The sequence below is a fragment of the Lontra canadensis genome, unplaced genomic scaffold, assembly GCF_010015895.1.
Source record: "Lontra canadensis isolate GAN:19392208 unplaced genomic scaffold, GSC_riverotter_1.0 scaffold64, whole genome shotgun sequence".
Taxonomy (NCBI): domain Eukaryota; kingdom Metazoa; phylum Chordata; class Mammalia; order Carnivora; family Mustelidae; genus Lontra; species Lontra canadensis.
The window spans coordinates 8,883,662-8,901,808 of record NW_022631058.1 but is presented as its reverse complement, the minus strand read 5'-3'; the positions used below and the strand labels follow the sequence as shown (position 1 = coordinate 8,901,808).

General features: G+C 34.3%; 1 protein-coding gene across 6 annotated transcripts in view; it reads left to right on the top strand.

The window, feature by feature from the left end:
- Positions 1-18,147, top strand: part of EML5 (EMAP like 5) — a 171,622-nt gene that overhangs the window by 23,633 nt on the left and 129,842 nt on the right. For 5 of the 6 annotated variants that reach the window (XM_032878580.1, XM_032878579.1, XM_032878577.1 and 2 more), the window contains exons 2-4: positions 5,796-5,955; positions 14,912-15,010; positions 16,768-16,836. In XM_032878580.1, the coding sequence (XP_032734471.1) occupies positions 5,796-5,955; positions 14,912-15,010; positions 16,768-16,836 (328 nt within the window). Of the gene's footprint in view, positions 1-5,795; positions 5,956-7,582; positions 7,595-14,911; positions 15,011-16,767; positions 16,837-18,147 lie in introns of those variants that run through there. The other variant, XM_032878581.1, reaches the window with a different exon arrangement.

Below are 18,147 nucleotides of genomic sequence, written 5' to 3'. Positions count from 1 at the left end.
AGATTGACCCCAAGTATTAGTGAGAATGTGGAGTAACTGGAAATTGCATACTTTTGGGGTGTATCACATGGCACAAGCACTTTGAGAAATTGGTGGTTTCTTATAAATCTAAACATGTACCTACCCTATCCTCCTTTCTGTCTTAATGAATTTGCTTATTCTGTACATTTCATCAAAATGGATTCATATAATATGTGGCCCTTATATATCTGTCTTCTTTAATGTATATGCTTTCAAGGTTTGTTCATGTTGTAACATATGTCAGGATTTTATTCCTTTTTATTGCCAAATAATAATTCATTGCATAGATATATGCCACGTTTTATCCATTCTTCAGTTGAGGAACTTTTTGGTTGTTTTCACTTTCCGGCTATTATGAGTAATGTTGCTGTGAACATTTGTATATAAGTTTTGTAAGGACATATGTTTCCAGGGTTCCTGGGTGGCTCAGTCGTTAAGCGTCTGCCTTCAGCTCAGGTCATGATCCCAGAGTCCTGGGATCAAGCCCCACACTGGGCTCCTTGCTCCGCGGGAAGCCTGCCTTTCCCTCTTCCACTCCCCCTCCTTGTGTTCCTTCTCTCATGATGTCTCTTTCTGTCAAATAAATAAATAAAATCTTAAAAAAAAAAAAAATAGGTTTCCATTACTTGGGAGTTTAGGAGTAGAATTACTAGATCATATGATAACGCTATGTTTAGCTTTTGAGGAATTGCCAAACCATTTCTGGGAGGGTCTGTATCATTTTACAGTCCTGCAGCAATATTTGAAAGTTATGTTTTCTCTACATCCTTGCCAGTACTTGGTATAATATAAATTATATATATTTTACATGCACATATATTATATTATATACATATATTATATTATATATTATATATTATATACACACATATATGTGTGTGTGTGTATACACACACACCCCCATACTGTCTTTTCTATCATGGAAGTGGTATATCATTGAGATTTAGATTTGCATTTTCCTACTGGCTAATGACATTGAGCATCTTTTCATGTGCTTTTTGTCTGTCTTCCTTGGGGAGATGTTTATTCAAATCCTTTGTCCATTTAAAAAATGGGGTTGGTTATTTATGGTTTTATTGTTGAGTTCTTTATATATTATAGATATAAGTCCCTTATCAAATCTTTGCAGTTCTCACATTCTGTGTGTTGTGTTTTCTTATTTTTGATAGTTGTCCTTTGGAACATAAAAATTTATTTTGGAGGCACCTGGTGGCTCATTCGGCTAAGTGTTTGCATTCTGCTTGGGTCATGGTCCTAGAGTCCTGGGATCAAGCCGTACATCACTCCCTGCTCAGTGGGGCTTCTCTCTGTCCCTCTGCTGCTCCCCCTGCTTGTGCTCTCTTGTTCATCCTCTCTCTCAAATAAATAAAAATCTTTTTTCAAAAAAGTTTTTAATTTTGATGAAACCCATTTTATTTTATTTTTTGTTGCTTCTGTTTTTGGTGTCCTATGTAAGAAACCCTTATTTTATCTGAGGTTAGTAAGATTTATGCCTATGTTTTCTTCTAAGAATTTCATTATTTTAGCTCTCACATTTTGAATTTTGAATTTTGAATTTTTGTATGTAGTTTAAAGTATGGGTCCAGATTTTTTGTTTTGCATTGTGGATATTCAGATGTCCTAGCACCATCTTCTTCCTTTGAATTATCTTGGCACCACCCTTCATGGAAGTCAATTGACAATGTATTGATTTATTTCTGGACTCTGAGTTTTGTTTCATGATCTGCATCTCTGTGATGCCAGTATCATGCTGTGTTGATTACTCTAGTTTTATAGTAAGTTAGTAATTTTTGAAATTGGAAGTGTGAATCTTCCAGTTTTGTTCTTTTTCAAGATTCTTTTAGCTATTCTCAGTTTTTTTGTCAGCTTGTGAATGTCTTCAAGACAAGCAACTGGTATTTTGGCATGGATTGGTTTCAGCTCTAAATCAATTTAGTCAGTATTGCTATTTTAACTATATTACAAGCTTGGAATATGAGATATCTTTCCATTTATTTAGATCTTTTAAATTTTATTTAATGGTGTTTTGTATTTTTCTATGTACAAGTCTTGTACTTTTTTGTTACGTTTATTCCTAAGTGTTTTCTTCTTTTTTTGATGCTAATATAAATGAAATTGTTTTCTTCATGTAATTTTCAGATTGTTCATTGCTAGTGTACAGAAATATAACTGATATTTTATGTTGATCTTATATCCTACCACATTGCTGAACTCATTTATTAGCTTTACTTGGGATTTATTTATTGTTTGTGATTCCTATATACAAGATAATGTCATCTGCAAGTAGAGATAGATTTACTTCTCCCTTTTGTTTCTGTTTCTTGCCTAATTGTCCTGACTAGAATATCCAGTACTGTGTTGGATGGAAGTGACAAAAGCTGACATCCTTATCTTGTTCCAACACTTAGAGGGGAAACTTTCAGGCTTTGACCATTAAATGTGATAACACCTGTGGGTTTTCATAGATGCCCTTTATCAGATTGAGGACGTTCTTTTTATTATTATTTTTTTAATTAAAGTTATGTATAAGATTTTTTCAAAACACAATTGGTCATAATACACTTGATAATATATTAAAATATGAATTATTCATTTACATAAGAAATAAAACTTTTCTTATATGCAGGATTTTAATTCTTAGTTGCATATTTTTATCACAAAAGAGGTTAGATTTTTGTCATATGCATCTTCTGCCGAGATGAACGTATTTGGGCCTTTTTATAAAAAACTCTTATTCTTTCTTCTTCTTCTTCTTTTTTTTTTTTTTTTTAGGATTGATCTTTATTCTCTTAATGTATTATATTGGTTTGTTTTGTATGTTGAACCAACCTTCCATTCCCACTTATCTTCCTTCCCACCGGTTACTCATTTAGTATTCCTTGACTTGATGAATACCATCTAAGCCATTCAGATGCCCAAGCCAGAAATCCTAGAGTCATCTTAGACCCTTCTCTTTCCCTTACTCATTACATCCAATCAGTTGATTTTGTCTTTTTTTTTTTTTTTTTTTAGATTTTATTTGTCAGAGATTGAGAGAAAGAGAGACTGAGCAAGAGGGGCAGCCAGAGGCAGAAGCAAGCAATGTGGGACTTGAAACCAGGACCCTGGGATCATGACCTGAGTCAAAGGCAGCTGCTTAACCTACTGAGCCATCCAGGAGTCCCCAGTTGATTTTGTCTTAATATGTTCCTAAATTTTCCCACTTTGAATCCATCCTCACTCTCATGCCAGGAGTGATTTTTGTCCTCCCAAAGGTGAATCTCATACTCTAAATCTACTTGTAGAAAAATTTATGAAGGAGAAATTTCTATGAACTCCCTACCTTCTGACAATGTACATAAACCATTACCAGCTGTTAAATCTTTGTCTTGGTTTTAAAGACTCAGATTATTTTCTGTGAATTATTAGTGACTTGTCTGTTTCTTGAAATGAGATTTGTGTTATAGTAAGTAGCCAAAACAGTATGGTATTGACATAAAAACAGACACACAGATCAATGAAACAGAATAGAGAGCCCAGGAATAAGCCTACATATATATGGACAATTAATTTATGACAGAGGAGCCAAAGACATAAAATGGAGGAAGGACATTCTCTTTTTAAATGAATGGTGTTGGGAAAACTGGACAACCATATACAAAAGAATGAAACTTGACCACTATCTTATACTATACATAAAAATTAACTGAAAATGGATTAAAAACTTGAATGTAAAACCTGAAACCGTTAAATTCCTAAAGGAAAACAGGTGGTAAGTTCCTTGACATCAATCTTAGCAATTTATTTGTGGATATGACTTCAAAGACAAGGGAAACCAAAGCAAAAGTAAACAAATTGAAATATATCAAACTAAAGAGCTTCAGCATGGTGAAAGAAACCATCATCAAAAGGAAAAGGCAACCTACTGAATGGATATTTGCCAAAATTACATATTTGGCAAGGGATTAACATCCAAAACATATAAAGAACTCGTACAACTTAACAAAAAAAAAACTAATTAAAAAAATGGGAAGAGGGGCGCCTGGGTGGCTCAGTGGGTTAAGGCCTCTGCCTTTGGCTCAGGTCGTGATCCCAGGGTGCTGGGATCGAACCCCACATCGGGCTGTCTGCTCCACAGGGAGCCTGCTTCCTTTTCTTTCTCTCTCTGCCTGCCTCTCTGCCTACTTGTGATCTCTGTCAAAGAAATAAAATCTTTTTAAAAAAATGGGAAGAAGATATGCATAGACATTTTTCCAAAGAAGATAAATCAGTGGCCAACAGGCACATGAAAAGATGTTCAACATCCATAATTATTAGGGAAATGCAAATCAAAACCACAATGAGATATCACCTCACAAGAGTAGACTGGCTATCATCAAAAAGACAAGAAAAAAAACACGTGTTGGAGAGAATGTGGAGAAATGGGAACCCTCCTAAATAAAACTCTGAGAATGTAAATTAGTGCACCCACTATGTAAAACACTATGGCTATTTCTTAAAAAGTTGACAATAGAACCGCCATACTATCCAGCAATTCCACTTCTGAGCATTTATCTGAAGAATGTGAAAACATTAACCAAAAAGATATGTGCAGCCTATTGTTAATTGCAGTATCATTTACAGTAGCGATGATATGAAACAGTCTAAATGTGGTCAGTGGATGAATGGATAAAGAAGGTGTGGTATATACACAGAATGGACTACTACTCAGACATAAAAAGTGAAATCAGATGGCAACAGCATCAGTGGGTGAATGGATGAAATTAGCCATAAAAAGAGTGAAATCCGATGGCAACAACATGGATGGACCTTGAAGGTGTTAAGTGAACTAAGTCAGAAGGAAAAAGTAAAAAACAATATGATCTCGTCATATGTGAATCTAAAAACAACAATAACAAATAAAAATGAACTCATACATAGAAAACAGATTGGTGGTTACCACAAGGGTAGTGGTGATTCTACAATGGTGGGTGGTTGAGGGGTGGGCAAAATGGGTGAAGGAAGTCAAATGTATGGTGATAAATGGTAACTAGATTTTTGGAGGTGATTGTTTTGAGATGAATACAGATACTTAATTATAATATTGTATACCTGAAACTTATATAATGCTACATACCAATGTTACTTCAGTTAAGAATGGGATTTGTAATTCAAGTATTATCATAGGGGTGCTGCTAAATACTATTTTTGGACACTAAGATTTGGTCTAATGTTATCCAATAAAAGAGTAAAATTGGAGAGAAGGCTTAAAAACAGATGAAGACCAAATGGGAAAATGGCATGTGGTAAGGTTGCTACTAATTTGTTGCTGTGGTGCAGTTGATCTCTTGTGAGAATTCTTTTCTTGCAAAGTTTACACACACTGTATCATATTACAGAGATTATGAAGTCTGTCATCAGTCTGCTTATCACATACATATACTAGTCAAGTAATAACTTTTTGCATGAATTTTTGTAGAAGTTATTTATTTATTAAAGATTTTATATATTTGACAGAGACACAGCAAGAGAGGGAACACATGCAGGGGGAATGGGAGAGGGAGAAACAGGCTTCCTGTTGAGTAGGGAGTCCAATGTGGGGCTTGATCTCAGGACCCCGGGATCATGACCCAAGCCTGAGGTAGACGCTTAATGACTAAGCCATCCAGACGTCCCTGTAGAAGTTATTTTAAATTCAAATTATTTAAAATGGATAACATCTAATTTTTGCATTGGTGTATATAAAGTTTACATCTATCAAATACTCTAAAAGCTCTATAAGCAATTTTAAGTCAATTTGTTTGTTTATTTTGCAGCCTTGCATTGCATCCTGAACGAGTATTAGTAGCAACAGGACAAGTTGGGAAAGAGCCTTATATCTGTGTTTGGGATTCATACACTGTGCAGACCATATCAGTTCTAAAGGATGTTCATACACATGGTATAGCCTGTTTAGCATTCGACTTAGATGGACAGGTATGTGATATTTTTTCTCTTTTCCTAAACTATATCTTAAAAATGTGTACCATAAGAAATTATTATAAATCTATAAATATTAAATTGGAAAGCAATAGATGAAAGATACCTGTTTGTTCAAGGGTAGAGGTAGGTAGGTTTGGTGGATAGTTAATGAGTATAATAAAATAAGAACAATAAGGAGTCTTTATTTCATGTATCAAGAACTTTTTAATCAACACTATTATGAAAGCCAAAGAGATTCTGACTCAATAGAGTATTACCTGGTTGTCCTAGAAAATTTTACATATTAATAACTCTTTTCCAGGTAGTTTAGTTGATAAGACAGATGGGAGACATCTTAGGAAAACTAGGTTTCTCTAAGTAGAGCTGTATATGTTTTTTCGGTTATTTTAAAGGTTTCTGTTAAAATTACATTTTTTATTGAAAATAGAGGCAGCTCTTATGAGCTATTTTTATACAAAATCAAAGTTGAAAACAAAGGGATGATTATCATTCCTCTTACTTATTATTAGTCCCCAAATTATTATCTCCTTCTAGTTAATGATTGTTAAAAAAATTAAACATGCCAATAACTTTTTTGTGGTGCTTTCATGGAACTTGTTATACCGAAAACATATTTAAGTAGTAGTAAGAAGTTGAATTTTGCAGATGTGGTTAATTTATAGCCTTTAATTTTTATGTTAAAATTAGACTTTAAAAATCATTTTAATTTTTAAAGAAATTTTAGTTACTTGCTTTTCAGTTCATAAAATTAATTTTATATTGATATTTTACAAAAACAGATTACATTGTGTTCTGTTCCCTTGAAAATGATAAGTACATGTTTTATTTATAACTCTGAGGAATAGCTTTTTCGAGTAGCATAGATTAATGACTTTCTTTTAAGAGTCTGGTAAGAGATCTTTAAAGACTTAACTGGAAGCTTTCATTTGAGGAAATATGTACTTCTAGGTTTAATATCAATATATAGCAGTGATTGGCAATTATAGATCCTTAATTTGCATCCCATTTTTACTATTGTTTTTCAAGTCCCTTACTGTCCTCATATCCATTTCATTTTCTTTTTTTAAAGAAAGAGAATAATACTCTTTACCTACCTCACAGAAGATTAAATTTTATGAAACAAACCTCCACAGCTTTTTAAATCATTTACCAAAAGTATTATGAAGTCCAGTGTGTATTAACTATAATAAGTATCTGTATACTTTAAACACAGATGTTTTAATTTTGAAATAGCTCTTTCTAAATGTAATATATTACATTGTTGAGGAATTTCTTTAATATATACAAGGAAAAGTCATGCCCGTAGATTTTCCTAGTTGAAAGGCCTTTAATTTTGCTTATTTTAAGTAACTTGAAAAGCCTTGGTTACATGTGATACCACAGATATTCATGAGAATGTGTTACTTAAAAATTTAAGCTTATAAAAAACATAACAGCTAAAAGTTACTGAGCACATACTAAGTACCAAGCATTGTGCTAAGCCTACCTTATCTTATTTAATCCTCACAGCAACCCTATAAAATAGATACTATTATTATCTCTATTTTACAGATAAAGAAACTGAGACTTAGAGAGGTTAAATAACTTGCCCCAGGTTACACAGCTAGTAAATGGAGCCAGAGCGGAAACCCAGGTCAGTCACACTCCAAAGCTCATATTTTTAACCGCAATACTCTCCTGCCTCCCAAACATGGAACTTAGGAGGTAGTGATTTATATTTCAGAAGGAATTCATCCATCTTAAATATAGTTACAGCTTATAAGGAACTGCTGCCAATTGAAGATTAAGTTAAAGAGTATCTCTGAAATTATATTAATGCGAAAATGTTTTAGTTAAAAAATATATTTGAGAACATATCTATTCACTAATATCTATAAACTGTTTATGAGATATCAACTAGGAGATATTGTATGATTTTTGCATTTTGTACTAGATTTGAAACTCTAAGTGCTCTGTTAAGATTTATCCAATGAATGAGTTTCCCTGTTGGTAGTAAGCTGAATGTTATTTTCCCAGAGGCTTTCTTCTAATTGGACTGAATACTCTAATACCAGAAGTCTGCCTTACTGAGAATAATTAGAACTTGAAAAATCTACTTATGTAAATGCACATCAAATAGGAACTCAAATTTCTTAGTGGGAGGAAGGAAAATTTGAGTGGTACTTTGTCTTGAAAATATAAAATATATTATAAAAACATTTCTCATATAAAAATCTAAGCTATAGTAACCGATCTGGTGATTCACAGAATAAATGAGAATAGTGTTACTTTTTTAACCTAATTTTGTCAGTTATGTGATGTTACAAAATAAATTGCTTTAGTTTACCTTTGACTTTTGGCACATGATTATGACGAGCGTAATTTTTGCAAAAACAGTAGGGGAGTAGTTCACTGGTTTTTTTAAGTGCCTTTTAGAAATCTCTTGATATCAGGACATATCTCAAGTGCCTAACGTATTTTTCTTGAGTTTTTTTCCTGTTTCTTTGCCAGACCTAATTTCCGATGGCTTTATTTATGATTATACCAGTATTTACTCCATTAAGCCCTGAATCTTTTACAAAGTTTGTGATTTTACTTTGTAACAACATGACAGTTCTTATGTAATGAACACTGAGATTACAAGGACCCCCATACTAAAATCTTTTAAGTATAATTGTTCCTTATTTGAGTATGTTTCACAGTTGCAGGAACTTATGGGATCACCTAGTTGTGTCTTTTGGGATATTTTTCTTATTTGAGAATTTAGTGTGCTAAAACATTTTAATGAATACTTCCAATTCAATTAATGGACACAACCAAGATTTTGTTTGGGACTTAGATCAAGGAGGAATTTAGGAAGATGGTTAGAGGCTTCTTTACCTGGTTTTCTTTCTCCCTCTCTGACTTTTACTTCTTAATCTTTAAAGGAGCTTTTCCTTCTGTCTAGTTCTTAAATATCAGTGTTATTTAGGAGTTTGTAGCCTTCTTATTCTCTCACATGATTTTAACGTCCTCGTCAGTTAAGAGTGGCCCCCGCTTCTCTCCTTAACTCTAGACACCCCCTCCCTTGAGTGTCATACAAATATACCAAATATTACACATTTAAAACTGAATCTCCCTTTATTCCAACTCTATTAAAACACAAAGTTTATTCTTTCTCTGGCTCTGGCCTACATTTCCAGCTTTGTCTCCTGCCACTTTCCAGGTGGTACTCCCCTCAGCTATCCTGAATTAGGCTTTTTCTTGAAAATACCATGATCTCTCTAATCTTGGTGTCCTTTGGTTTGAAAGGCACTTTCTCTTATTTTTCTTTTTTTTTTTTTTTAAGATTTTATTTATTTATTTGACAGTGAGAGATCACAAGTAGAGAGGCAGGCAGAGAGAGAGGGGGAAGCAGGCTCCCTGCTGAGCAGAGAGAACCCGATGCGGGACTCGATCCCAGGACCCTGAGACCATGACCTGAGCCGAAGGCAGAGGCTTTAACCCACTGAGCCACCCAGGTGCCCCTGGTTTGAAAGGCACTTTCTCTTACTTTTCTACCCAAATCCTCCTCAGTCTTCCAAGATACTGTTAAAGCATTACTTAAAAAAGTTTCTTGTTTATTTGGAAGAGAGAGAGAATGCATGCATGAGGCTGGGAGAGGGAGAAGGAGAAAGAGGAGCAGCCTCCTTGCTGAGCAGGGAGCCTGACAAACAGCTCCATTCCAGGATTCTGGGATCATGACCTGAGCTGAAGGCAGATACTCAACTGAGCCATGCAGACACCCTGAAAGCATTACTTTTACTGGAAAACCTTATTTTCTTCCTTATCTACCTAGGCTGGGTTAAATGTGAGAAAAAATGATAAAAAATGACAGCTAGGAGAGGAAGTAGTATTGACTTGATTATTTCTACCTTATCCTCTCTGCTGTTACTTAACCTGTGCTGAGGGAGGTTGATTTTGGCTATGTAAGTTTGCTCAGAGAAGTGCTCCCAGATCTCTTTTGTTACTGCCTATACACAGCTGTATGTTTGGAGGCTCTATGGAGGTACATGGAGTTTTAAAACTTTTGGCCAATTGTGGTTTGCTGTTTGTGTATGATGAGCCAAGTCAGAGAGCAAGGACAGTGCCCCTTAACTGTCCCTCACTTGATGCTTGTCTTGTGAAATTTTAATCTCTACACTGTAAAGATCTCTTTTAGCTAGATACTGATACCTTATAGTTCCGAACTATTAAAGACTCTCAAGAAAGGAAATCCTCTCCTTTTGTTCCCTTGAGATTTCTGCCAGCATGATTTGATGGAGAGCCATAACAGACTATATACTGTATCTTTTTATGGGAGCCATTTATTCCACCTGTTTGAGGGTTTAAATAGTAATTCTACTTTGCAGAAATCTGTTTCTAACTGGGTACTTGATGGCCTTTCTCATTTGGACAGGAAGAGGGCATAGGTTCGTTCGTTCTTTCTTTCTTTTTTTTTTTTTTTTTTTTTTTTTTTGGTAAGATTTAATTATTTATTTGAGAGAAAGAGCACGAGGGTGCACATGTACCCGCACATGCCTGTGTGTGAGTCGGGGGAGGGACAGAGGGTGATAATCTTCAAGCTGACTCCTGCTGAGCACAGAGCCCAACTCAGGGCTCAATCTCACACCCATGAGATCATGACCTGAGCTGAAACCAAGAGTTAGACACTCAACTGAGCCACCCATAGGCCCTGAGAAGATAGGTTCTTAAAGCTAATTAAGGTTATGGTAAGCGAATAATAATGATAGTGAACATTTTATAACATCATATAGTAACTCTCATATATATTAATTTTCTTGTTAACCCTATCCCCACTTAACAGGTGAGGAAACAAGATACAGAGAGACTGCATAACTGCTGAAAGTAATCCAGTTCATGAGAAATGGGCTAGTGTTCGAACCTAGGCAGTCTGGTACCAGTGTCTATGCTTTAAATCAGAGATTAGTAAACTTTCTGTAACAAGTCGGATAGGAAATATTTAAGCTTTGTAGACCATACAGTCTCTGGCTCAGCTACCCAGCTCTGCATTGTAGTGGGAAAGCAGTCATAGACAGCTTGTAAAAGAATAGGTATGGCTGTGCTTCAATATAATTTTTTTTACAAAAACAGGGTGCAGGCAGGATTTGGCTTGAGTGTTGTAGTTTGCTGGCCCCTGCTTCTAAACCAGTGCTTTTCAAATTTTGTGTTGTGGGCTGATCCTTATGCTTTCTTCTTTAACCCTTCAGTTACTTAGAAGTGTATTGTTATTTTCCACCCATTTGGAGGGTTTTCTGCATAGCTTCCTGTTATTCTAATTTCTGTTTTTGTCAGACAACAATAGTCTGTATTTTAATTTTTTAAATTTGTTTAGGCTTATTTTGTGACTTTCACGAAGTATCCTGCTGTTTTGTTTCTCCATTTGTTTACTGTGCTATTGTTATTCATTTTACTTACACATATTTTGTAAATTTTATAGCTGTTATTTTTGCTTTACACAGTTTTAAAAGAAAATTAAAAACAAAAGCCTGACTTACATATTATTTGGACATTCTTCATTCACAAGTGTATCATTTCTGTGTGCCTGAAGAAATTTCCATTATCGTATCTTCTAGTGCAGATTTATCAATGGTGTATTTTCTCACCTTCTGTTTACTTGAAAAACATTATTTTGACCCAATTTTCCAAAGATAATTTTGGTAGGTATACTATTCTATGTTACCTTTTCCCCTCAGCATTTTAAAGATTTTATGTATTTGTTTATTTGAGAGAGAGAGAGATTGGGAAGTGCTAGTGGGGGAGGACCAGGACCAGAGGGAGAGGGACAGCAGACCCTGCACTGAGCTCAGAGCCCACTGCAGGCTTGGTCCATGACCCTGAGATCATGACCTGAGCCAAAATCAAGAGTCCAGAGCCAAATGGACCGAGTCACCCAGGCACCCCCACCCCTCAGCATTTTAAAGAGGTTATTCATTGTCATCTGACTTGTATAGCTTCAGATGAGGACTCTAGGATAATTTTTTAATCTCTGATCCTCTCCACCAAAATTGTCTTTTTTTCTGGCTGCTTTTAAGATTTTTCTCTTTAGCCCTGGTTTTGGCACTTTGACTACCATTTGTGTTGATGTATGTTTTTTCTATGTTTATTTCTGCTGGTAGTTCACTGAGCTTCTTAAATTTCTGGGTTTATGGGGTTCATCACATTTAGAAAATTACAGCCATTATTTCTTCAGTTTTGTTTTGTCTCTTCCTCCATCTTCTCCTTGTGGAGCTAGAATAACCTGTATGTTAGATCACTTGATGTTTTTCTAAAGTTAACTAAGGCATTGTTAATTTTTTTTTCCATTTTCTTTCTGTGCTTTATTTTGGATAGTTTTTGTTGCTTTGTCTTCAAGTTCATCTATCTTTTCTTAATGATCTAAGCTGCTATTAATCCTATGGAATGAATTTTTATTTCACATAATTTCACATTTATTTTTACAAGTTCTGTATGTTCTTTTATGTCTTTTATTTCTCATTTTATTCCTTGTATGTTTTAAAATAATTATTGAGCAGGGCTCCTGGCTGGCTCAGTCAGTGGAGCATGCAACTCTTTATCTCAGGGTTGTGGGTTTGAGCCCCATGTTGGGTGTGGAGATTACTTAAAAATAAAATCTGAAATATTTCTTAAGCATCTTGAACGTTTTCATTTTAATAGCTAATGTCTCAATTTTAATTATTCCTGTGATTCTTAGGTCTCTCTCTTTTTTAAAAGATTTTATTTATTTATTTGACAGAGACCCAGCAAGAGAGGAAACACAAGCAGAGAGGGAGAGGGAGAAGCAGGCTTCCTATTGAGCGGGTAGCCAGATGTGGGGCTCGATCCCAGGACCCTGGGATCATGACCTGAGCTAAAGGCAGACGCTTAATGACTGAGCCACCTAATTCCCCTCTTAGGTCTGCTTCTATTAATGGGTTTTTCTCCTGATTATATGTCACATTTTCTTCTTTGTTCACATGTCCAATAATTTGTTTTATTGGATGGTGGACATTGTGTATGTTACATTCTGAATTCTTGATTTTGTTGTATTCCTTTAAAGTGTTTTGGACATTGTTCTGGCAGGTAGTTAAGTTGTGGATTAGTTTGATCCTTGTGAAAGCTTGCTTTCAAGCTTTTGGAAGACAGGGCTAGAGTAGCTCTTTCTCTAACATTATTGGTTTAATTTCACCATTAAGTTGTGACACTTCTGGGTCACTGAGTACCTAGTGAATTTAAAGAGGTATCTATGTTCTGGTTATTAGGAACTCAAGGGATCCTGACCCTTTGTGATCTCTGGCAATTTTTTGGCTTTAGCTCCCCAGTAATTGCTTTTTTAGAATTCCCCAGAGTTTGTTCTTTGCATGGCCTCATAGATTTCACCCTATGCATGCAAAGATTAGTGTTCTCAAGGGGTCCTATAAACAAATTTTCTGGAGCTCTTTCTCTGCTCTACAAATTCTAGCTGTTTTGACCTCTCTAAACTCCAGGCTCTGTCTTCTCAAATCAGCAAGTCTCCTGGGCTCTGTTTGGATTCTACCTTTCTATGCTATAATCTGCAGACTGCTTCCTAGATGAGAGCTGGGGCAAGTGCAGGTCTCACCTTGTTTGTTTCTCCCCTTTCAGGGCTCACAGTGCTTCACTTCCTCTTATGAATGTCTGAAAGCATTTGTTTCATACATTTTGTAGTTTTCTAGTTGTTTATAGTGGGGGCAGGTTCAGATCCTAATACTTTGTGGCTGAAAGTCCATCTTTTGTGTTTCTTAACCCCTCTCACAGTTTCCATCTTCCTGTCTCCTCTTCTTAACTCTGTATCTTCATCTCCCTTTAAATGCCTATTTAACTCCTCCACTGTTTTAAATTTATTTTTTCATTTCTAAAAATTGCGTTTGCTTCTTCAGATCTGCTTGAATACTTTTTACAGTCTCCTATTCTTTGCTTGAATGAAGATACTTTGAAACCTTAATTTTATTTCTCTTCACCTCATAATTCCAATGTCTGATGTTTTCTAGGACTGGTTTTGCTATTTGTTTTGACTTGCTAATTCTTACTCATTGTCCCTTATTTCCCATGGCTATGGGGGTTGGGGATATTTGTTTATTTTTATGTTTACTGAATTGCTACCTGTAGGAATTCTTTGAGGGATGGATTGAAGTGTCAGTTCTCTAAATAGGATTTATATTTGACTCTGCTACACTGTTGAAGATGCTTTAAGAATCCTCAGACCACTCTGAAATTTTCCACTTGAGGAGTTCGTAATTAATGTAGAGTTAGGCATTATGACTGTATGAAAGCTGCTTTTGACTATCAATTTTCAGGGAGGATTGTCTTTCCCTTCATGCATTGTGGGCCCTCCCCTTTATTTTTAAAGGAGTGGTTTCTTGTTTTCCCTTACTTCTGAGGAGTTCACTGCTTTAGTCAGAAGTCTCAGGTTCAGATCTACACTTTAGACTTGCCCTAAACTTTATCCTATTTTCGTTCAGCCTACAGAACAAAAATCAGGCTTATCAGGAGTTAGCTGGTACCTTTAGAATAAAGTGTACATGGGAGCTCTCTTATCCTCCAGGACTCCCATATGAAGTCTCTTTGTTTTTGTTCCAGATTTCATAATTCCTTGACAGCTCAGCAGTACATTTAAAAACATGTTTTTACATTTTATCCAGCATTTTTAGTTTTTAGCAGGAGAGATGTTTATGGTATTTTGTCAGTCCTACTGTTAGAATAGAAGTGTCTATTCTCTTTCTTAATGTGAAGAACTATACTTATGCAAATATTACCAAGATGAAATACATCCAGCCTTTCTCTGTGAGGTCTATATAATATACATATGTAAGTTTTGATATAAAATATAAGTGTGTAAGTTTTGATGTGTAAGTTTATAATACCCAGGAGGATAATTTGTTTGCATTTATAATTTGGTTTCTTTTTTATTTGTTTGCCTTTTTATTCCCTCATGGACTTCTTGGATATAATTCAGCGCTTGGTTTCAGTTGGACTTGATTCAAAGAATGCAGTTTGTGTTTGGGATTGGAAGAGGGGAAAAATGTTATCTATGGCTCCTGGTCACACAGATAGAGTAAGTATTCTCCATTCGTGTTTCTACTGGGTATTGGATGGGAAAAAGGAGAGCCGGGATATGTTTCCATGCTTTGTTATTACCAGATAGTTCATATGTAATTAAAAATTTAAAGTATAGTCACAAATATTCATAAAATTTTAGAATGTATATAGTAGTACTCAAAAATAGGACTCAATATGTGAAGTGATAACATAAAACTTTTAACCATTGTTTGCTTCAGCAGAATGATGAATTTTAAGTTATTCAGACCTCCATTTAAAAATTGAACAGCTCATGCTTAGGGTCTATATAGTTTTATCACTGGTTTGTTATATATGTATCATAATTAAAATGAAACATATTGCATGTGAGAATTTGAAATTATATATATTATTTAAAAATTTTAAGAGAGCTAACATTTTTTACTTTGGAAACTTACTAAAAATATATTCCTTATTCTAAGCTGTTTAAGTTAATATAGAAAATACTTTGTAGTCAGCTTTTTAATTAAAAATTCTACTACTTTTATAAACATACATCAAAAACTTTATCATAAACCCTTAAAAATCTCTCATTATTTTTGTGTGTAGTAAAAGTCTAATCTGAACCAGCATAGGAGATGTAGTCATTAATACTGGGGCAGGTGGCGGTGGGAGTGGAATCTATGAATCTAAAAAGTTGTATAGAAAATTTTGTGTGTATTTGCATTTTGGTAAATATACTTGTCTTTTAGCAGATTCTCAAAGGGGCCTGTTACACATTCACACAATTTAGATAATTAAAGTGTTAGGTACATTTTATTAGACAATTGTGTATACTTAGATCAAAGCATTTCACACTTTGGATTTAGTAAATAGATTATTTTAAAAGATGGTACTGTCAGAATTTTTAGAGTATTTTGGTGGTTAATATTTTAAAGTTGCCCAAAATGGTTTTCATGTAAGCTGTCGTGGTGAGTTGTTAAACATTAATTTATAAGATATATTCTTTATTATCACTGAAGAGAATAATTTTGTACATTTTTAAAGGTAATAAGCATCTTAGGTGATTATGTAGGTAGGTGTCAAAGAAGCATGGTAAAGACCAAAGATTTTTTGTGCTATGAAATTATTTTTTAATCATTAGTTTTTACTATTAAAGTGCATGATTCTAATGTATATTTTATTTCAGCTGGGTTTTTTATTGTTTGCTCTTATAACAAAAATGGTTTGTATATATTTTGAGTTTTGGGAGAACAAAGAACAAAGCTTGAGGTCTCCATGACTTAAATACAGGTTAGTTTTGTCTGATCCATAAACAATAAAGCTAAAAAATAAAAACAGAATTTATACTGTGAAATAAATATTGTGATTATTTATGTAAGTAGTTCTGTATGACAGAAAGCTATAAAAATGTACTCTATTTCAAATACTTAAAGTTCTCTGTTTATAGCTATATAAGTGTTAAATGTACATTCAGTATCTTGCCTCTGTAAAAATTATATAGGTACCTGCCTCATGCTCTAGTTTTGTTGAACTATTCTTGTTACTTATAGACGAAATTCTTTTAAAAATTAAAAGCAGGTTGTTTTGGAAAGTTCATAGAAGTTAAGAAATAGTTTTGTTCATATCATTTACATATTTCTCATAAGATTGTGAAGTATGGGATTCTGATTATTATTTAGTGAGGAATATTGTTTTATGATAGGTAGGGTTTGGAGGTTTTTGGTCTTTTGGATGGATTCTTAAATGGTTCTGAAAATAAGTATTTTAACCATGAATCTGATTTGTTTGCAGATATTTGATATCTCTTGGGATTTGTACCAGCCAAATAAACTTGTCAGCTGTGGTGTAAAACATATCAAGGTACTAGAAGGGTCTTATTTTATAATAGTCATGTATACTTACTCTCTGCTGCTAAGTACATACCACACTATTTACAACTTAGGTAGTCTTAGGATTTTGACAGTACTTATTTTTAAAATGTCAACATTTTTAACATTCTGTTGTTCAACCTAACAGGTATTTATTGTGTCATTACTGTATGTGAGGCGCTATAAGGGATATACGTATGAGTAGGGAATGAATAAAAAACTATTCATAAAGGAATTTATAGTCTTGTGAAGTAGGCTTTATTGTGTTCATCTTGTCTTCTCATGTTTCACTTACAGAGCAAAATGTGAGCATAGGAAACCAAGAAAAGTAAGAGGTTTCTTTCACAGAGACAAGATGGTGTGGCAGAAACATCATGGACAGAGTTGGCTTTGCCACACTTAGCACTGTTTGACCTGGGATTAGTCATGTAGCGTCGTTGAGCTTTTTTCACATCTTAAAAGTGTGTCTTATAGAGTGGATTAAATAAGGCAGTATTTATTCAAGTGCTTGTCATAGTTCTAGCACCTGGTGATCTTTCCGAAAGTGTTATCTTTTACATTCTCTACATTTACTCTCTGATTTGACCTTAGCCTTTGTAGTCACAGTTTATTTTGCTTATGAAAGCTCTGAGTTTTGTTTTACAATTATAGTTTAGATTTTGAAGCCCATATAACAGTTACCGTTAAATCCCTGGTGCAGATTGGAAGTGCTTGTTTTTCTTCCATCATCTAATTTAACAGTTCCTTGAAAAAGTTAACTCCTAGTAAGTAAGGCTCTGTGTTCACATTCTTTCTTTGATATGCTCACTTCCATTCACATTTTCTCCAGAGCATCTTTAGCTGCCACTGCAAGTTTGGTTTTGATATTTTGGTACTGATTTGATAATGAATAGTATTAAATATTTTTTGTACAAATATTCAGTAGCAAAAGGCTCTATGTTAGGTTTCGGGTACATAGTGTAAGCACTGTGAAGGTAGAAATTTTGTTTTTTTCATCTGTGATGAACAAATGATGTTTGAGTTAGTACTTGATAGAAAATACTTAATAATTATTGGAAAATTAATAAATAAACAGATCTTACTGTTTTATATTGTAGATAAAACTGAAAGTTCCATTTTCAGGTTTTAAACAAACTATTTTTCTGAATTAAACTGTATTTTTACTATGAGTTACATTTCTTTTCTCTTGGTAGAGTCAGTGAAAAGCAGGGTAGATCTCTTTGTAGGCAATATGTGTGAGGACACTAAGTCCCGATGATCTAGAACTTCCTTGTCCAGTATAGTAGCAATTAGCTATTTAAGT